The 22,773-nt window shown below is 42.5% G+C and overlaps 1 protein-coding gene across 5 annotated transcripts in view; it reads right to left on the bottom strand.

The window, feature by feature from the left end:
* Positions 1-12,170: 12,170 nt before the first annotated feature.
* USP34 (ubiquitin specific peptidase 34) overlaps positions 12,171-22,773 on the bottom strand; it is a 235,166-nt gene continuing 224,563 nt past the window's right edge. For all 5 annotated transcript variants that reach the window (XM_068128379.2, XM_068128382.2, XM_068128381.2 and 2 more), the window contains exons 80-81: positions 17,558-17,756; positions 12,171-13,371 (exon numbers count right to left, since the gene is read on the bottom strand). In XM_068128379.2, coding sequence (XP_067984480.2) covers positions 12,686-13,371; positions 17,558-17,756 — 885 coding nt within the window. In that variant the 3' untranslated portion in view covers positions 12,171-12,685. The remainder of the gene's footprint in view (positions 13,372-17,557; positions 17,757-22,773) is intronic.

Genomic DNA, 22,773 nt, shown 5'->3' with positions numbered 1-22,773 from the left:
TTTGGAGGCCAGCTTGGAAATGTGGTTTTCTCAGGAAAGATCATGGCAGATAGCGAGACCCAAAAGCTTAAGTAACAGAACTTCTTGGAGAGGATTGTTGAGAGAGTAGATGGGAGGGTTGTCCAGACGGTCTTTTCAGAGAGGCATATTAAGATTGTGAGATTTGTCAGGATTGAAAGACATGTTCCACTTTTTTGACCAGTTTGTACTTTTATCCAGGACTGCAGAGAGTGAGGAGGCTTCTGCCTGCCGATCTGAGGGTTTAGATATGGAGTGGCGGAGAGTGGAGTCATCAGCAAAGAGATAGAGAATATTTTCCAGAGCCGGAGAGATCATTAATGAAGACCAGAAAAAGCACAGGGCCCAGAACACTGCCTTGGGGAACTCCAGCCTGAACAGGAAGGGGAGATGAGAGAAATCCATTCAGGGCCACATGTTGACTGTGACCAGAGAGGAAGTCGGCAAGCCATGTGTGGAGGTTTCGTTGGATACCATCAGAGGAGAGTTTAGTGAGCAGGGCAGGGTGCCAGACCGTATCGAAGGCACGAGATATGTCAAGGGAAACAGCTCTGATATCCTGTTTGGCATTGAGGACCTCCATCCATTATTGAGACAGCAGAAGCAGCATGTCCAGAGTAGAATGACCTGGTCAGAATCCAAATTGATGATCAGAGATCAAGCCATTGGAGAAGAGGAAGGATTTGATGTCAGAAGCGATGATCGATTCCATGACCTTGCTGCTTATTGGGAGCAGGCTGATTGGTCTGTCATTGCAAGGATCTGTTTTTGCACATTTTTTGTGTAAAGCGGTTATTTTGGCTGATTTCCAAGCAGATGGCAGATGACCTTGAGCAAAAGAGAGGGAGAAGAGAACAGAGGGAGGGTGAGATAGAGCGGGAGAGCAGGCTTTTATGACCCGTGGGCTGATGCCATCTGGTTCAGTTGCAGAATCAAAGTCGAGGTTTGACAGAAACCTCTCCACCTTGTTGGGAGAGAAGGACAGAGTCCAGGAGCAGCTGGGTACGACTGGTTAAGGTGGGTACAGAGATTGTTGGGTTCGGGACAAGATTGTGAGGCAAACACAGAGTTTAGGCATTCGGCTTTTCACGTGCAGTGTCAGCTGTGTAGCAATTTGAGGTAAGGGAGGGGATGGAGGAGGAACAAACACCAGAAACAGATTTGACCAGACGCCACCAGGATTTGGAGGAGGGATACAGGTTTGAGAGTTCAGTGTTGAGAGTAGAGAGATAGTGCTTCCTGGCTCTCCTGAGGGTAGACACACACTTATTCTGAGCTTTGTGAAAGGAACTGAGATTGCCTTCATTTGGATTTGCCTTCCAAGAGGCATAGGCAAGTTGTTTCAGGGCAACTGCCTCACCCCAAGATTCCTTGTACCATGGACGGGAAGAGGGGTACGACAACAGAAGACGAGATGGGATAAATCTGTGCAGGAGAGAGCAGTTTACTTTGGAAGAATTCCCAGGAAGAGTTGATGTCAGAGGCAGTAGAGATGGGAGACCAGTCCAGATGATTGATGGCTGCTTGATGGCTTGGGATGAGTGGATAGAAGTTGGTCCATGTTGTCAGACAGCGAGATGTAAATGGAGTCATCACTGTTTGGAGGACGGTACAAAACACATATGAACAAAAGGTGGGAGCGGATGGGAAGCCATAGCCAGATGTACTCCTGGGGGTGATGTGGAGAGAGGGCAGTGTAAGGAGAGTGAGGAAAAGTTTTTGATAAAGATAGCAACCCCACCACCAGAACAAGGCTCAGGTGTATCATACCGGAGGAGGGAGTAACCAGGAAGAGATATCAAGGAATCAGAGACATCTTGAAGGAGGAAAGTTTCTGCTGAGCAGATCAAATCTGGTTTGTCAGAAGCAACCTGTATGGAGAGATCAATCAGGTTTGAGTGAAGGCCCCGGAAGTTTGAGGACCATACCGTCACAGAAGAGGGAGGCGGAGCATCAGGTACAGGACAGTGGAGGGGAGGGGTAGGGTATGATGAGGAGTGAGAGGGGGAGGTAGGGAGAGCAGTTGATAGTGTGTCAGAGATTGCAGAAGAGCTGGGAGAAAGGGAAGGATGAGGAGGACAAAAGGTTTGATGGTGATGGGAAGAGGGACAGTGAGGTGTTGTTTAAGGGGGGGCAGGCGGTCAGAGCGAAGTGGAAGGTTGGAGGAGGTGGAGGTATGAGTTGGAAGAGAGAGGAAGCAGAGAGGATGCAGCTTTGAGGAGGGGGGAGAATTGGAGAAAGATGGTAGGGGGGGGGGGGGGGGAGGGGAGATTAGAAGAGGAGTGGAGGGGGGAGTTTTGAGGGGAGGGGTGAGGGGGAATTTAGGAGGGGAGGGGTGAGGGGTGATTTGAAAGGGAGGGGTGAGTTTCGGAGGGGAGGGGTGAGTATAGAAAGTGTTGGACGATTAATGACAAACGAACATTCATTACAAACTGGGTTTATTGTGATTTTCAAGTCGGAGATCTGTTTGAAAACATTAGAGGAGGGGTGCAATTTAGGTGAGTTTTGAGCATGTGGAAAGGAAGAACTGTAAGAGATTGAATTTTTTTTTGAAACGGAATGATTTGATGAAATTGAAAAAAGCCTTTTAAGTAGGAAGAAGAACAGCGTGTTGTAATAAACCACTGAATAAAACATTGCAGGGGAAAGTTGAAACATAGCTAAACAATATTTAAACAAAACCATGAAAAACAATCTGGGAAAATTCCCTGAAGTGAGGGAGTGGATCTGAGAAAGGAGAAAAGTTGAATGAGTATCGTGTAAACTAGAATTGGAAAGGTGAGTGACGGCTGGAGAGGTAGAAGAAAAAGGAGATAAAGGAGGCAGGGCAAGACAACACACGTGGTCGTGGGCGGCAAGGCGACGATTTTTTCATTTATTATTCGTGATTTTATTTTTACCCTCGCCTGAAAAGAGGGTATTGCATTTGAGTCTGTTTATTTTTTTTTGCAAGTATGGTTGTGTGTGTGTGTGTGTGTGTTTGTTTGTTTGTTTGTCTGTCCGCACATTATACTTGCCTACAGGTCACAATTTTAAACCGATCTTCACGAAACTTCACCAAATGGTAAAGTTCGTGGTCCGACAAAATCCTATATGCATTTGAGGTCAAAAGGTCAACATAGGCCAAAGGTCAACCACTTTTTTTGAATTTCTAAAATCCTCAATTTTCATCCGATGGACTTGACATTTGAATCGAATTTACATGTCTGCAAACTGAATTCAACCACCAACTATTTTTGAGATCAGCATAGGCCAAAAGGTCAACATTGGCCAAAGGTCAACCACTTTTTTCGAATTTATAAAATCCTCAATTTTCATCCGATTGACGTGAAATTTGAAGAGGATTTACATATCGGCTATCATATTTCAACCACCAACTATTTTTGAGATCAGCATAGGCCAAAAGGTCAACATTGGCCAAAGGTCAACAACATCAATTTTCTAAAATCCTCAATTTTCATCCGATTGACTTGAAATTTGAAGAGGATTTACATATCGGCTAACTGAATTAAACCACTAACTATTTTTGAGATCAGCATAGGCCAAACGGTCAACAACAATTTCAATTTTTCTAAAATCCTCAATTTTCATCCGATTCACTTGGAATTTTAATGAGATTGTCATATCAGTAAACTGAATTCAACCACCAACTATTTTTGAGATCAACATAGGCCAAAAGGTCAACATAGGCCAAACCTCAACCACTTTTTTCATGTTTCTAAAATCCTCAATTTTCATCTGATTGATTTGAAATTTGAATGGGATTTTCATATCAGCCAACTGAATTCAACCACCAACTATTTTTGAGGTCAAAAGGATGCTCTACTGAGTGCCATTCTACTTTGTTCTGTTTTTGCCAAGTGTCGCTCTATGAGTGATTTTTCATTTGTCTGTTTGTATGTTTGTCTGTCTGTTTGTTTGTCCACACAGAATAAATATGATTTTCTCTGCAACCGTTGGTCCGATTGACAGGAAATTTTCACCATAGGTGCAACCCGACCTGTATAATCTTTTAATGATAATTTTGACGTAATAGGTCACGTGGTTCGGCCGCCATCTTGGAAAAACCGAAAATAATTGCACCTCTATATCTCCAAAGGCACTGCATGGGAAATATTGAGACAAAGCTCATTTTAAAGAACTCTCCATGTGGAATAACATGTCAATGATGATGTCATAGGTGCCTCTATTATGACGTCATAATTTGACAAGTACAAAACTTCATCCGATCAAGATGAAATTTCTTGAGCATAATCTAGGAATAAATTAGTTTAGGAAAAAATGATGACATTGGTCACGTGGTTCAGCCGCCATATTTGTTTTAACACAAGAGCCTTAAAAACCACTGAAAACACATCCTGGTGAGGGTCTGCAATCTCTGATTGCTCTTTCTTGGAATTTTTTGTATTTAAAACGTTAGACAAAGGCAAAGATGTTCAGGCGAGGTAGGGGGAGAAATGTTGAATTAAAATGTTATTAATAACGCAAAATATGTTGTACTAATCATCTTTTTCTTCAGATTTTGAATGCTAGATATACGAATACGAATAATGTGCATGATTATATCCGTTACCTTATTTCAGGTATCACCTCTGCTTATCACGGAGGGATAGTGAGGGGGGAGGGAGCGAGAATGTGGGGTGCAGGGGTGCAGAGAGGAGATGGAAGGGAGAGAAGAGCAGAGAGAGAGAGAGAGAGAGAGAGAGAGAGAGAGAGAGGGAACAGGGGAGAGTGAGGAGGGGAGGAGGGAGAAATTCTGGCAGATGTGACACCCAGTTTAACGTCCATCTGAGGGACAACATGCACATCGATGAATCACCTGGCCTGTGAAGCACCGGGATGACAGTTTATAGCTGGGTTAGGATTCAAACCCAGGCCAGACTGCTTAGAGCGAATGTGTGTACCTCTTGGCCATCCTGTCATGGTGCTTGTCCCGTTGTTTACGAAATGTAATCCTCTCATTTATTTTGCCTTTCTAACTCCTGGGATGTCCCCACGATAAAACCGAGCCGCGGTACCGATATCTCCATGGAAGCTTGTGGAGATCAAAGTTTGTAGAGCACTCGCCAAGTGGCTTAAGCACTCAAGCCAGCACTCTAACAAAACGGTTGAAGAATACTTTGTTTATTTTAACACCATAACATTGTCTTTAATGTCACTTTTTAATTTTATTTTCAAAAACGACGTCAGCTTAGTAGGGGAGCTCCCAATAGAGTTCGTGACCATTTTCCCGTGATCAAGGTTTGAAGGTTGATTTTGAAAGATAAAAATATATATAAAAAAATAAGCTTGGGTATCTTTTTTTAAAATGCGGGCTAACTCGGCCAGAGGACAAAATCCAAGATGTCCGCCAAAACCGCGAAATCGGGCATATTTCCGCCTACGTGAATGCTACATATACATATTGGGTGTCCATATGTGGGTTTTTCTGGGCCCAGATCTTGCATCTTACATCAGTCAAGTGATATTGTGACTTAAAATGATATTAAATGATTAATGTTGACCAAAATCCAAGATGGCCGCTGCAAAAAACCATGTATTGTATATGTTCATAATTGTGCATACCATAGATTCATCGCTGGCGTCTAAATACAGTTTTACATGACTAGTGTTTTCATTTATAACCTTATTGTTACTATGAATGACTTTTTGAGCAGGCAACGAACCAAGATGGCTGCCTCTCGCCCGTTAGATAAGCAGTTATGGCTACTGTACATTGTATCTATTGCAACGTCTTTTATTTGACACAATGTTCAAGGTTTTCATTTGCAATCAGTAAGAAAGAATTTATCTTTCTCTATTTTGTTTTATTATATTTACAGTGACATGACATTACATTTACAAGCAGTGATACACATTGCACAAGTAGCATATACGGTAGGGTTGAAAATGACAATAGTTGTTATAACAGTTTGTTTGTGTTGGATAGATTGAAATTGTTATTCACTGTCCGAATCGTCCGTCTCGGACCCAGACTCGACTGGATCATCCATAGTTGGGCTGCTTTCCAAAGCCTGAGTTAGTTTTTCTGGGAGTGCTGGGTGAATGTACCTCAATGGAAGACACATGCCTTCCTCGAGATGCCAGCCATGAGATAAAGGAGACGGTGGCGCATCAGGTTTTTCGTAGTTGAGCAACACGTAGGTTTGATAGTTCACTCTCTTGACTTTCAAATCGTGGGATTCTTTGTCTGGTGGAAGCCGCAGTATTGATTTCCTTTTCATTTGTCGCCACTTCCTGGCCCGAGCATCACACAGAGTGGTACTTTGTTTGTCCTTGTATATGTACCGTATGGTGTACAGCGTCATATGATCAAGCACCTGCTGAGGGACCGGTAGGTGTTTCCCTACTTCACTGAGGAACGCTCTAGCTTCAGGTGAAGTGGATGATATGTCGAAGATGGTTTTCTTCCCATGTCCAAAGAATGCTGCTGTTGTGTCTGAGCCGCTGTGGACGTGAAGAGGAACTATGATATCTGCTATTTCCTTCGGGCAGAAAGCTGTACAATCTATGAACTGCTTTTTGTACTTCATTGCGAGCACCCCTTCAGTTCTATGAGCAACATACGATGCCAATACAAGCACGTCCGTATCTTCTGCGTCGATGATAACAGGTGTTTCTATTCCAGCTTTACGTATTTGTGAGTAGATGAAGAACATGCATGTGTCTGCTTCTAACTGTTCACACTGGAAGTCTGTAACAGGCAAACCTGTCGATAGATTGACACATGTGGGCCCAACGCAGTAGACAAATTCAGTGTTAGAATAGTTTCGGTACAACACGCTGAACTCGTTTCTGAGAAAGATCTGTAGGTGCTGCTTGTTTGTTGCATTGTGGAAGAAGTCTTGAAATCCTTTGGCAGATGGGAATTTGTCCGACTGCTTGAAAAATACATTCTTGGAGCCATCTGAAAATCCAGAAGTGCTTTTTCGAAGCTTGCGTTCGCTATCCTTGACGGTCAGGGAAACATCATATCTGTCATTGACAAACACAACTTGTGATGCATATTTATGTCTGCTCATAATGACGGCGAACACCTTCGATGCGTAGTCTCCCCAGGTGTAGGAAATTCCATCAGCCTTTTCCCTGTCTTCTACCGATGGCGTAGACAAACGCCATATAAATCCCATGTCCAGGATCGCCGTGTACTTGTCTGGTGTTGGTTCCAACGCATGTAGCTTGAATTTTTCTACCAACTTAGATTTTTGCACTTTTTTCATGGTGCCGTTGATATTGAATATTGGCAGACATTCATCTGTGACTCGGTACGACATTATCTCTGACAAGGTGAAATTTTCGGTGTCATTTTCAGCAAGTGAGACAACTGCTGCCATCGCTCTGTTCTCCATTGCGTCTGACTTCATGATGCGCTCGCCAGTCTTGACTGAAGGTGGGTTGCTGAAGTTCCGTCTCAAATTCCTGTGAATGGTTGCATGGAAAGGTTTGTTGCTGCTGAACATTCTGTCTTCACAGAATGCCTTCAAGCATTTCTCGCCATCGGTGTGGACCGATTCAAAATCTTGAATGAGGTCATCAGAAGCTACCATTCCAGACTGTAGTGACTTCAAGACCTTGTTTTCTTCATTGAAAGGGTCACAGCCGAATTCAGTGATGCAGTTGTTAATATCTTGTACAGCTTGTTCGTCTTCCTTCATGCGAGTGGGAGCATTTTCACTGTGATGTTTTGATTCTGATGTGCTGGCAAGATCATGCAGTGAGGATCGGACTCTATTAACATTGTTAGCATTTCGGGAATGTGACAGCAGCATCTTTTCGTTCTTCAAAATTTTGAGCCAGCCAGCTTTCATCTTTGAACCCTTGTTCATTGTCATCTCGATCCAGAGATCCAATGGCAAACATGAGTAAGGCTTTCCCGACATGGATTGAGCAAATAAGCCATCTCGCATGTATTGTGCTACATCCTCTGGGAGGGATTCCATTTCCAGCCAATACTCAACCAACCACCGTCCATATTTATCGGTCATAAATCTGGATCCATGGTAGCATTAAACGTAATGTCGACTTGAATTGTTCCCAGTTCTGGATTCTCAACGCATGCAGATTCATCATCAATATTTCAGTCATCTCCATAAATGTGATCCAGTACTTTGCCATTGAACCACCGGACTCCTCAATTCTATTGAACTCATCTGCCACCAATGAAATAACCTCTTGGTTGGCTTCCAGAAGTGCATAACATTCCTGCCGTTCTTCTGCTGTTGAGGAAGGATTCCGCAGGACAGTCAAGTGAGCTTCAAGTTCATCTGAGATGCTTCCCCCATTCTGTAGTGACTGTTGTATGATTCTTCTCAGCAGAGTTTCATACATCAATCGGAGACATCGTATGCTCCTCTTGTAGTGTTTGCCCCGTAATGCCTGGTCCACAGACCCTTCTGCAATAACATCTGCCGCAACGAGGATGTCAGACAAGCCAGACCCGTGAAAACGCTTATTCATGGCAGAAATGTAAGACATGTGAATATGAAATGGGCCCATAGAAGGCAACACGACACTGAATTTATCAGGGTGTTCGTATCTCATTTGCACTATCAAGGCATACACTGGTTGATCTCCTACCAACTGGATGAAGGGCATGTTCTTTTTGCCTGCTGCATCAACCATCCGGCACATTATTTCGTGCACTACAGATTTTCCAGGAGGATTTGGAAAAGTCAAGAAGTAATACGGCTTGCTTTTGACAACATGCGGCTGAACTGTTGACTGGAAACCTGCAAATCCCCCAACTGTTTGACTGCATGGTGCAGGTGGTGTATGAGTCTCATCTAGACGTGCCATGGCATGAATGAGTCCTCACTGCCTCTGGACTTTAGTATCTGAAGGAGTAATGTCAACACCTGTTCGCATACTTGGAGCTCCACGCTGGACAGTCTTGTAAGGATGGACTTTATGCTGATCGATGCAAAGATGCTTCATTTCTTTAGACTTGGGAATTGTTAATTCTGGGGCCGATTCCTCTGGAGCATGAACCAAATCAAGTGGCTGGACAAACATAACATTTGTACGGTGTGAAGTGTTCGCGCCAGTTAGCGTGTCCTCAGAAAAGTCATCATTGTCCATTACTGCTGTCCCTGGCATACCCAGTGCAAGCTCCTCTGGACATGCTTTGTTCTGCTCAATATCGTACTTGGCCCAAGCATCATAGAGATGTAGCACGTCTTTGTAGCTGATCCCAATTGAGAATTTTTTCAATAACTCGACAAGTTCCCGGCTTCTGGTTAGTCCGTGTATCATAACAGACAACCTTGTTCCAAATGAAGTTCGTTTGCCTGTCATATATGAAGAGAGCAAGGCAGTCAAAGCGATAACTGCAGAGTCGTCATCCTCCATATCAAGGTCACGCTGAGGTTTTGAAGACTTTAGACGGGAAATGAGCTGTTTCAGTAGGCTGCTTGTTTCGTCCTCATTGAGTAAATCGTCAATGTGAGGTGGCCAGATCATTGGCGATACTTTTGCTGCTTCAGCTCTAATTCGTTGCGCTACAATTGAGACGAGTTGGTCATCAGTTGCACCTAGGCAATTTACAGCAGCTTCTATGTATGTTCCACCAGCTGACGTGTCAAAAACCATTGAGCTCTTGTTTTTTGTAACTCTTTCGTGGAAACCAATTTGGTCGCTGAATTCCGTTTGGAGCATAGATTTTATTGTGCTAGACTTCACAGTGTTCACAGTCATGCCAAAGTTCACCAGCATTTGCGTGTAGTCTTGTAGAAGGCTCTGTAGTGTTCGGAGTTCATGTCTTTCAAAAATTACAGTGCGCACATGTTTGAAAAACATTTGACGTACTTCTGCCAGTCGTACATTGTGCATGTGCAAATGTTGATCATTATAATCATGGACTTTGATGTATTTCGTCCAACATGACCGATGGTAGCGGATCTCTGTGGCAAATGGATCTGACGTGGAATCAATCAGTGTCAAAATGCGATCCCGCATATTCTCGTCGTCCAGATGGACTGTGTGACCTTTGAAGACATGCCATGCATCCATTTGTTGCATGATGTGCCACTTGTCCCGTCCAGGGTGTTTCAGGTCTTCTCCCTTCATACACCAAATACACAAATGTTTGTCTTGTATAATACCGGTTTGTGATCGTGATTGTCTCTGAGCGCAAGATGGTCCAGGTGCTTCGTCAGCTACATCATCGCTGCGAGAGATTTCTGTTTCAAAACATTTCTTTTGTCGCTTTAGTGCCTGCTCCAATTTATAGTTACTGGCCAGTTGAACTTTACACAGTTTGTGGAAATATATTCCAGCTGGTCCATTGTGCCATGGCACTGCATCAAAGACTTGACCGTATTTGTCCAATCCTCTCCATCGTTCTGCTTGTTGTTGGAGATGCTGCCAGGCTTCTGGGCTTAAGCTACTCTTTTCCTCATCACAATGCTTATGACAGAGGATACACTCACTGGAGCTTGATAGTCCTGGAGGCTGGTCCTCATCTTCACTCTTTCTCTTCTTTCCTTGAATGGGTGGTGTCGCCATGGTATACTCTGCAATGAAAAATAAAACCTATTACTTACTGTACATACCGTACATCAGACAGCATGATATGAATGATGTTAATACTTAACTGAACTTAAATATTGAACAGGACAGATCTTTATCTCTTAAAGAAAGGGACTTAACTAATATTTTAACTATTATTAGTTGAATATACTTAACTGTAATGCCTTGATCCATTGTCCACCCTGGTACTCCCTGGAAATTAATACTAACAACTACCTGTGAACAAATACCTGTGAAACTTAATCAAACCATCTTGTAGATAAGGCAGCAATCTTGGTTCGTTACCTGCTCAAAAAGTCATTCATAGTAACAATAAGGTTATAAATGAAAACACTAGTCATGTAAAACTGTATTTAGACGCCAGCGATGAATCTATGGTATGCACAATTATGAACATATACAATACATGGTTTTTTGCAGCGGCCATCTTGGATTTTGGTCAACATTAATCATTTAATATCATTTTAAGTCACAATATCACTTGACTGATGTAAGATGCAAGATCTGGGCCCAGAAAAACCCACATATGGACACCCAATATGTATATGTAGCATTCACGTAGGCGGAAATATGCCCGATTTCGCGGTTTTGGCGGACATCTTGGATTTTGTCCTCTGGCCGAGTTAGCCCGCATTTTAAAAAAAGATACCCAAGCTTATTTTTTTATATATATTTTTATCTTTCAAAATCAACCTTCAAACCTTGATCACGGGAAAATGGTCACGAACTCTATTGGGAGCTCCCCTACTAGCTGTGATAAAAAGTCAATTACACCGCTTGCGACTATCACCATTGCTTGATAAGGAAGAACTGCCTTCGTATTCATTTTTATTTATTTATTGTGGTCCACGTGTAAACATGGAAAATTTATTTCCACTGGCATTTCAAAAACAAAGAAAAATCAATTCAATATCAATCAGGCCTTTAACACATCAATGACACAGACGTAAATCGTCATCCCAGCGTTTCATCAATTTGTATGCCATCCCTCGGATGGATGTTAAACTAGTGTTCCACCTTCCAGCATTAGTTCTTTTTTTGTCTTTCACATCCGTTGGTGTCTTTTTTGGAATTGACAAAACAAGATAAAGCTTTAGGGCCAGATAAACACCTGAGAGTATTGAAGGAGACTGCAGAGCAGATAGACATGGCAGGTGACTGCCTGTAGAAAATGACTGCAGATGGCAGGTCAGTGTGCAGCCCAATAGCGAGCGAGAGGAGAGGGGCACACCAAGTCAGGGCTAGAGGGGTGGGCCAGCTACTTTAAAGGTTCAACAATAGGAGGAACTGATTTGACGGTCCCACAGTGTCAGAAGTGCAAAGGCCATAATCGGGTCCAGGACCGCAGACTCAGCTGACTGTTATGGTCACATTGAGGCGACTCGCCAGATTCAAACTAGACGCAACCAGACGGATAGGTAACCATAACGCTGGTGTCAGGTGTGGATTCTGTGCCACGTACGTCGTGCTTTTTATATCTGGTTTAGTTAAGGAAGGAAATATCAACCAGAGGTAAAGACCAAAAAGTTACTGCGGAGTGATGAGGTACCAGAAAATGTTGCAAATCATTCCGGGTGATGGATGGAGTGTTGCGCTCAGGAGACAAAATAAAATAGCTTCTGAAGCACTATTTTAAAGAGGCTTTTATTTCCAACTGAGGAAACTTTATCAAACACCACATGTAAGATTAAAAAAAAGATTCTTAACAGAATCACTTTACCTGCAGCTGTTATATGTACAAAAGATTACAACAGGGTAAATTGCTGACAGAATGAAAGGATGTTGACGACACAACCAACCTGCAAAACAACAGCATCCACAAAGCGCCAACCTGAAACAATCAAGTAAAAACTCTAAAAAAGCAATCCTACAACCGTTGGCAATTTCACTTCGACTCAAATTAAATTTGGCGAGCTTGAAAGTTCAACTTGTAGTCGTGTCATGTTACCGGCTATCGAGGGGGAATCGGAACACTGATCGAGTGGGGCGCCGTCGGCCCTCGTACGTCAGAAATGCAAATAAGTGGCAGCGTGACCAGAATGACGTCGACAGCCAAGATATGTGTTAATAAAAATAACCAAATGACAATGACCTGACTAAAAAGGACAATGGCTGCAATGCAGTGCTGGCCTGGCAGGGGTCATGAGGTGGTCATCGTTTTCATTGCGAGTTTGGACACAATTGCAATGGCCGCTTCAATAGTCCGGCAAAGAACTTCCAGGGGGTCAGGTTGCTGGGAAGGGCTCTGAGAAGCCTGCGCATGGACTGTTCTGTTTTCAGCCTGCTCATCCTCCGGCCTGTGTTCCTTCAAGTCCTGCGCAGAATCTGCAGAGGTCGGAATGGACGTTGTGCATTGCTCGCTGTCCATCTCAGATTGATTTCCCCCCTCTGTGGCGTCTGCACTGACTGGCACGATTAGTTCAACACTTTCTTCCTGCCTTAGGGCTTTGGGAACGGTCAAGTTTCCTTCTCCTGCTATCCTGACACCAGCAACGTCCTCTTGAGCTTGTGTTTCATCCACCTGCAACAAGGATAGTTCTGTGTTACTCTTCTGGACTTGTAGTGTGGCTGAGCTGGTATTTGTACTTATTTCAATTAGTGGATCGTTTGGAGCAACATCAACTGGCTGGGGACGACCAGCAGAATCCTGCTCAGTTCCTGGGTCTATGAAAACGGACTCCCGGCTCTCTTCGGTCTCCGCTCCACTGGGCAATACAGGGGATGCTAATGTGTTGGTTCCTTCAGCTTCTTCTGAGGTGTTGCTGTCACGGTCTTGGCTGAGACGGCGGCGCTTAGGTGGGATTCCTTCCTCATCTGAGCCGAGCGCTGTGAGAGTGAAGACAGGGGTGGGATGAAACAGCAAAAAACTGAAAAGCAAGGAAACTGGAAGAAAACAAAAAACTGAGCACAAGAAAAGATCATGGACCAATCATGTGCACCATTTCTGCAATGTAATGCTCAAATTACAGTTCATGTTCCACAAGGAAGATAAGATAAAAGTGATTAGAGATAACGTGGAACACATCAATGTGGAACACATCACTTCTGGTTCCAAGTGCGAGTGCAATGGATGTTGACTCATGCAGTGCCTCATTCCAATTCATCACTGTGTTATCGTTTCATCACTGTGTTGGTGGTTGTGTTTTAGTCCAATTTTTCGTGTTTAACCGTACCTTGTTGTGGTACATTGTCAAAGTTGTGTCCTGTGAGTGTCTGGCCTACTTGCTAAGGCCTCAGCTAATGGGCATGCCAAATCTGTCACTGCCGTGATGCCGTGCGCCTTGTTCCACTTTCTTTATCCCAAGTGTTCTCCTTTCACACTCCTCAACTTTACCTCATTTCCACATCCTCACTTCAACTTTTTATTTCATGAAAAAAAAAAAATCCAGAACTCACTCTGTCTGTTATTTTCTTCCTTCATTCATTCTTTGTCTCTTCTTTTTTCAATACGTCCAAATTGAATTTGCTTCTTACTTGAAAAGCTTTTAAAAACTCTTAATTTGCCTGATCATTCCATCATCAACACCCCAAGTGTTATTCTCCATCATCATCATCATCATCATCATCATAAGTTCGTCTTCTTCTTCTTCTTGACAAGGTTTCCTTCCCAAACCTGACTCACAACCACTTGTTCCATTGACACTCCAATCTCCCTCCCCCATCTATCTCCTTGCCCCTACCAAGCTTCCCCCCTCACCCTGCCCCTCAAATCTCCCTCCTCACCCCGCCCCTCCAAACCCCCTCCTCGTTCCCCCCCCCCCCTTCCAACTTCCCCTCACCCACGGGACTGACTCATTCTGTGAACATTCTGTCTCAGATTTCTCCCAATGGCAAATCCTCCCTTTTGGACTTGGTGATCAAGAACTTTCCTGCAAGACTTTCCGAGTCTGCCCATTCACTCAGGCAGGTTCGCAGGGACTGCAGGCAGCCATCTCGCTTCAGGACTAGTCTCCTATACCTGCCACCCTGATATGAACTCAGCCTGGGAATGTTTCCACAGAAACCTGTTCTCACTCTTATGCAAGATTAATCCCATCTTAACTTCAGTTACCATACCCTTCTTCCTGCCCACTGTAAACTGAATCCTGTGGTGAGGCAGTTGCCTTGAAACAACACTATCTAGTGCTTTTGATACAGTCTGGCATCTTGCTTGGTCTCCAAACTCTGCTTATGGCATCCAAGGCCAACTCCACGCACGGCTTAGCAACTTCCTCTAATCTCACAGTAATCTTGTGGCTCACGATGGGATCTTTTCATTTCCTCTCTCTGTCAAGGCTGGAGTGCCCCAAGGCAGTGCTCTGGGCCCAGTCCTAGCTCTAATCTTCAAAAATAATCTCTATGACTCTCTGGAAAATCCCCTTTATGTATTTGCTAACGACTCCACCCATGACTTCCTTCATCTGTCAGATAGACAGGCAGCAGTCTCATTCCTCTATTCAGACACTGGAAAAAAAAAAATCACACTATGGTCAAACACTTGGAATATCTTTCAATGCTGAGAAATTTCACGCTCTCACTATCTCTCTCTGTAAGGACCGTCTGTCAATCCACCCCCCCCCCCTCTGTCAATCCACCCCCCCCCCCCCACATCTACTTTCCGAACAATCCTCTTGAAGAAGCTCAATCACTCAAACTATTGGGCCTCACCCTCAGCCATGATCTTTCTTGGACAAACCACATATCTCAGATGGCTTCCAATCAGGCAACCTACATTATGCAAAGTCTTTCCTTGGCACATCTGAACTTTTATCTACCTCCATAGCTTTCATCCATAGGTTAATGCAGTACCCCTCCCTACCTTCCCTGGGCTAGCACCCCTGCCTCACAACTCGCTCAGCTTGATGCCACGGCAACCAAGGCTTTCCAGATCATTGGAATCTCTCGCGATGAAGCCGAGTCTATATGGGCCGATCACTTTCACATCACAGACAGGTCGGTGATCTCTCTGTCTTCTACCACCTCTTTTCTGGTCTTACACCCTCTGCACGTTCCTCTTTTCTGGTATTACAGCCTCTGTGCTTTCCATGCTCCCTCCCTCTTCCTCACATACCCCTCCACCCCACCATGTTTCTGCAGGGAATATGCGGTCTCTCAGTAACCCCCTCTGGTGAACTCCCAAAATCTAGACTCTCAGTTCACCTGCACTCATTCGTTCCCCCTTTTTCCCCACTTGTGTAACCAACTTCCTCAATCTCTTCAATCTCATTCTTCCTTCCAGGTCTACAACACAGCTGTTCACAATCATCCCAGGTGGTGCACAAGCATGATATTTTCTACCATGATCTACGTAACCTCCTCTACCACATTTATACCCCTGAACATCTCCACATCCACATCTCAGCATCTGCGCCCCCTCCACAATTTATATCCTCTTGAGTATGTCCTCTTATACCATCGTCTACCACTCAGTATCTCTTCCTCCTTTTGAGCATATCCCTCAGTTCAATTCCTGCTTATTCCGGTCATTTGTCCACTTAGTGCTGTTGTCATTATCTCAAATGTTATAAGGAAGCTCTTCCATGTGTTTGAGGCACTCAATTAAATAAAAAAGCCAATGAGGTTCGAGCTCGGCAGAGTACATCCTTAGAAACAATGTGCTGATGTGAAGAGAATGATTAAATATGTGTTTGGTGTGGTTAATGTTTCTCTACTCTGCTGGCAAAGGGTACAAATAGTTTCAGCAGCAAACTTGTTGGCATGGTTAGATGGAAAACTACTGAACTGCTTTTCAGTCAATCCGACCTGAGTTTAAAAGGGGAACCAAACACAATTTTTTCTTTCTGAAAACCAGTGAAAATTATTAATCACGGTCTAATTGGAGGGATTTTATTTTTAATTTCCCAAAAGAAGCCCTAACATCTCGATTTCACCAGTGATGTCACACTCAAAACCCACCTTGATCCTAATAGCGGTTTACATAGAAAAACATTGTATTTCGAGCCGGGCTTCCAATACTGATTCTACCTTCATTAGCATATTTGAAGGGGCTCAGTATGTTGAAACTGATTAATGGCATTTGGACTAAACTATTGGAGACAAAATTAGTGATGGAAACACTTTCAGGGGAATTATGGAGCCTTAGTGTTGAGCCTTATTCGAGCAATTCGGTGTGGGGTGGTGTGGCGAGGCAAGATCGGTTGCCGGTAGGCCAACACGGGTGTTTGATTCACCGCTAAAACCGCCCGTGTGTGCTAGTAGCTGGGTGGAGACGGTCGAACAGTTTCGAGTGACGGCTGTTTCTTCCGCTTAATCGTGGGGATGGCAACCTCTCTCAAACATGGCGGATAACCACAAGATCTAGCCCTCTCTGTTGTTTCATAAGTGCTCTGAAAAATGTTCCGAGCACAAAAGCGAACATTTTGTAGGCCGGATCCACACTTGGGTATTTCGGACAAACATCATCCAATTTCTGGGAAACTTATGATCTTTCAGCCATTGGTGTAAACCTTCTGGCCTAGGCATGAAACCATCTTGGTTTATATTACTACAACCACCAAGGACGCGTATACGAGGCATATTTGTGGAAAATCGAAAACTATTCGCCGTTTGAGTTAAATCGTACGAATATGGCGAGTTAAATAGTACCGGAGACAGTACGAGTATGGCGGTTGACTACTGAGTCTGACGCCACGGCTAAGCGTGAAGAAGAAGATTTCGATGTTTAATCGCAACATTACCGACTATGAATCACAAATCGGAAAAAGATGCATAATATCTATTTTGTAGGCTATCAAGGGATAGATTAGCACTTAGGTGGTCTCTGAGCGTTTGGGCTCCCCTTTAATGAATGCATTGATAAGTATCAAACTTCAAAAACACCATCTCGATCCTTTATCAACTTTCTGATTGAGATATAATGAGTTTACCTTTAATCTAATACTGCACATGCTAAAGTTATTCCACAAGCCTTGTTCAATGGTTAAAAATTATAAGGATGAGAGAGGTACCAACACGACAATGGAGCTGCACCACGAGAAGCCAAGCTGCATGTAAGTAATGCACACAACCGTACCTTTGTCACCTTGGGATTTTTCTTTATTCTCAAGTTCATTAAAGGCGAGCTGTTGTTGTTGCTGCTGTTGTTGTTGTTGTTGTTGTTGTTGTTGCCAAGCACGGCACCGAGACAGCAGATCGTGCAACGCGAGAGGAAGTGCAGGATCCAAAACATGTGGAGTCTGCACTGAGAGGAGTAGGCAAAGAGCACGCAGGTCCTGTGGCACAGAAATCGGAAGTGGATATGAGTGCGCTGGTGTACAACGTGCCCCTAACCCAAGTTGTACCATGACTCCATGCGTCTCGAGCACTTCGCCCTGTTCATAAGTGGTTATAAAAAAGAGGGGATGATAAAACAAGAGAACAATAAATTGTAGACTAGTCTTCACAAAGAGTAGAGTTGGTCTCGAACAGTGGCTAATTTTCCCAATTCAATGTTGAGAGTGCTCACCGCTGTCGGAAAGGTGAGATGAAGCAACGATTTGGACCTGGGTCCTAATATATATATATATATAGTCTGCATTTTAAAAATCAATTTTCTCAGCAACCGTTAGTCCGATTGACACAAATTTTTCACCATAGGAGCACCTCCTCTTGTAGAATATTTGAATGATAATTATGTGGTGATAAAACACATCTTGGAAAAACTTTGCACTTCTATATCTCTGAAACCACTCCATGGAAAAAATTGAAACATGGCTCATTGTAAAGAACTCCCCAAGGGGAATAAGATATGTTAATGATGATGCCATCGGTGCCTTCATTATGACGTCATAATTCGACAAGTATGATGCTTCATCTGATCAGTATGATTTTTTTTTTCTCTGCAACTCTTGGTCTCATGTACACGAAATTGTCACCATCGAAGCGCCTCCTCCTGTTGATTATTTTAATGATAATCATGACTTCATAGGTCATGTGGTACAGGTGCCATCTTGGAAAAACCAAAAAAGGTTACACCTCTATATCTCCAAAACCACTCCATGGAAAAAATCGAAATGTGCCTCATTGTAAAGAACTCCGCATGGGGAATAGGTGTCGTTAACGATGACATCATTGGTGTCGTAATTACGACGTCATAATTTGACAGGGACAACGCTTAGTCTGATCAGTTTGAAATTTGAGCGTGATCTATGCAACAATTATATTAGAGAATATAAATTTATGATGTCATCGCTCACGTGGTCTGGCAGCCATATTGGATAAAATAAAAAAAACAAAAACGTTCAAAAACGGAAGAGTTGGCTCGCACCAAGTTGACTGTGCAGGGTAAGTATTCTATGAATACCATCTAGTTTGCTGAATTAACACATGGGCCACTCCTGTGTGGAAGCCGTTGCTTGGTGTCCCTCATTTACTCAGGTGTTTCCACTTTTTTGTCCACCACCTATAAGGGTTTAGCCGAGGGGGTATTGATTAGAATATTTTTTTTTCATAGTGCATGTTAACATAAGCGTAATGTTATTGCTGTAATTAAAGAGGTAGTGTGGAGTAAAGTGTTTTGAAAGCTCTTGTCTTCCCTACCCCAGTGTTTAGGTCCATGGCCTGCCTCCCCCCTAGTCTTCATAAGAGGGGGTGATAAAAGCCACTGCGGACCCCACAGCATAGGGCAGTAGACGAATGAGACAATAGGAATGGAGGGAAGACAGGACTATACAAATTGATGTTTGGAATTTGTATAGGAGATTTGGTTTTATTGTGAATTGGGAAATGCATCCAAAATTTAATACCTGGAAATTTTTGAATGACATCATGGCATAAGTTGAGAGACATTAAAGCTTAGGATGCCTTCCTCATCCTCCTTTCTCTTGTCCAGACAAGATTAGGGATGAAATGGAAGAATGGTTAAGATCGTGTGTACTGGTCTATGAACCTTGGAGTGTGTGGACCCAAATTGATAGGAGTGCGAGTGGTGTGAAGTGGGTGTGTGTTATGTGAAGAAGAAGCACATCATTCTACTGGGATGAATCCCCATCTTAGAGATAGGGAGATAAAGACCAGCAACAAGCACATTCCCATAAAGAATGGAATAAATGGAGACAATTCCATGCAGGTTGAACTTGAAGCACTGCCGATTAGAATGCAGTAACGTCGTTCGGCATGGCCAACATTTTTGACAGAAGTTCACCATTGACTGGGCTGAATGGAATAAAAGGAGGAGTTGAACAATATGTATTCCGTTAGCAGACGATCCTTAATTACAATAACAAAGTTTGGTGACAACGCATTAAACGGTCGGTGAGAGAGAGGAGATAGTAAACCGAGCAGAGAGGAACCGTTACATCATTAAACTGGAACGCCACTCAGTAGAGCGCATACTCCCGCCGTGGGTGGCCGCTGCTGAGCCCTATCTTCCAATGGTAAAAAAATCCTTCAAAAAATTCCTGGATCCGGAATAATATCCTGAGTTTCACCAAAAACTAATCAACTCTTCCTTATCCCAAGGGCAATCATTCCACCAACTTCCATCCAAATCCGTTCAGAACTTTTCCAGATATCTTGTTCACGAACACACGAACACACATACGTGCACACACACATCTCGTTTTTTCATTTCTGTTCCTCACAATTATATCCCACTCTCTCTCTCTCACACACTCACACACACACACACACACACACACACACACACACACACACACACACACACACACACACACACACACACACACACACACACACACACACACACACACACACACACACACACACACACACACTTAATTAATTGTACAGTATCGGTTGTTCCTAAACTTAAATAATTTAAAGGATTGTTGTAAATGATGTTAATTTTACAACATCCCATATTCAACTTTATTTAAATGGTAAACCTCAAACATAGTTTCTCCACCTAAAGCAAAAACCTTAACCCATAAGCAACTGACTAGTTTCCCGACTGCATGGATCATCAGCTGGGCACCGTTCTTCCTCGAGGTTTCAATCCTTTCAGCCCAGGACCTCTCCAAACGGCGGATCCACAACCTCGATCATGGATCCACATCAATTGATAGTAAATCAGTGGATCCACAACCTCAGTTGCGTCCAGGCAGTCAGTCAACCCATCAATGCAACATCACTTATTCTAACTTTACTTGCAAGAGGATTTAATGTGTTATCATATATTTATAACTTTCCTTACACACTCTATAATATGATAATATCATTAAATCATTCACATCTTACCCTTAAACACATCAATCGACCAAACAGCATGACCACACCACCTACCTTTCTATCAAACTCTATTTCGAATGTTCAAACTGTCATTTATAACGGTTTTTGGCATGCTGCCGTATCCTAGCAACCACTGATTCCTAGCAACATTAATTTGTAGTATATTTAATTATTATATTGTACTGTATTTACATAAAGATCTCATGAATAATATTATATTGTACTGTACTTGTATTATATTGTACTGTAATATAATATTATATTGTACACTTAGAATGTTCAAACTGTCATTTATAACGGTTTTTGGCATGCTGCCGTATCCTAGCAACCACTGATTCCTAGCAACATTGATTTGTAGTATATTTAATTATTATATTGTACTGTATTTACATAAAGATCTCATGAATAATATTATATTGTACTGTACTTGTATTATATTGTACTGTAATATAATATTATATTGTACACTTAGAATGTTCAAACTGTCATTTATAACGGTTTTTGGCATGCTGCCGTATCCTAGCAACCACTGATTCCTAGCAACATTGATTTGTAGTATATTTAATTATTATATTCTACTGTATTTACATAAAGATCTCATGAATAATATTTTTACTATTCGTATTGTATTTCACTAATTCCATTTGGTGTCGTTTTGTGATATTAAATAAAACTTGTTTTAATCTACCAACTGTAGCTCCCTGTGCTAACATACGTCTGACTAGTTGTTGTAATTTATTGACCGGTTCAGAGCTGTGTGTGGTTGCTCTTACAGTCCTAATTATTTCACCTGCAACCGTACCATAAAATGGCTTTTTGGGAATGTTGCTGTCTAAGAAAGGCATCCGGACAATGTGGAATGGAAATGCATCTCGTTTATCAAATAATTTGGTGTGAAATTTATTATTATGGATATCAATTTGTAATTCTAAAAAGGAAACTGAAGTGGAAGTTTGGTTTTCCTTTTTTAATTCAAGTTCTTTTGGATATATATCATCATGAAGCTGCTCAAATATAAATCCATCATTAATTGCCAACAAATCATCAATGAACCTGAAGATGTTTCCGCATCTTCGTGCAGTTGTTAATTTATTCCTGCACATGTTCTGGATCCAATCAAACTTGTACATGTGCAGAAACAAATTTGCAAAGAAAGGGGCCGGATCTGAACCCATGGGTATGCCCACTGTCTGCTGGAGTATCTTGGGATCTGAACCCATGGGTATGCCCACTTTCTGCCAGAGTATCTTGGGATCTGAACCCATAGGTATGCCCACTGTCGACCAGTGTGCTCTGTTTTGATATACATTAATGTATACCATATTACCACCTGCAAATGCTTTATCTATTGCTCTGTGCAATGCGGTTACTAGCTTGTCATGTGGAATGTTTGTGTACAATGTGGAAAATCAAAGGTTGAAAGACATTTTGCTTTACCCTTGTTATTAATGTTGTGGACACTGTCGATTACCAGTTTGGAATTGTCAACGATCCAGAATTTCTTAATACCAGATTAAAACTTCACTTTTTCATGGTCGTTTTTAAAGCATTTATAGATTCGTTTCATTGCCGCTGTAATACTGCCCGACAAAGGTTTCAAGCTACATTCTCTACTTGCGATGATGAACCTCATCTTACAAGGGTGTTTGTGCATTTTTGGGATCCATTAAATGAATGGTAATTTATGGTGTTTATCCGGAACTAGCAGTCTTCTCACCGTTGAGTGATTTGTATGGTGTTGTATCAAGTCTGCTTTGTTATCGTTACTTATTTTGTAGGTCTTTGAAATTCCCGTGTCTAAGCCCAATTCTTCCAAATGTGTTTGAATGTAGAATGTTTTACATACAAATGCAATATTATTATTTGCTTTGTCAATTGGAACAATAACATATTGTGTTTGAAGCTGCCTTAAGCAATCACGTGTCTCTGGATTGTTTACAATTGCCTTTGGATTATTGATTCGAACTTTTTTTTTTCAAATCAACAACTCTCCTTTTCACATGTTTCTCTACCTCCTCCAACCATAAAGCCATTTGTGTGTTTGGTACTTTATGTTTATCA

Source organism: Myxine glutinosa, chromosome 9 (genome assembly GCF_964187855.1).
Source record: "Myxine glutinosa chromosome 9, kmMyxGlut1.1, whole genome shotgun sequence".
NCBI classification, from domain to species: Eukaryota; Metazoa; Chordata; class Myxini; order Myxiniformes; family Myxinidae; genus Myxine; species Myxine glutinosa.
Note: the sequence above shows the minus strand (reverse complement) of the source record. Positions and strands in the feature narration are given on the sequence as shown.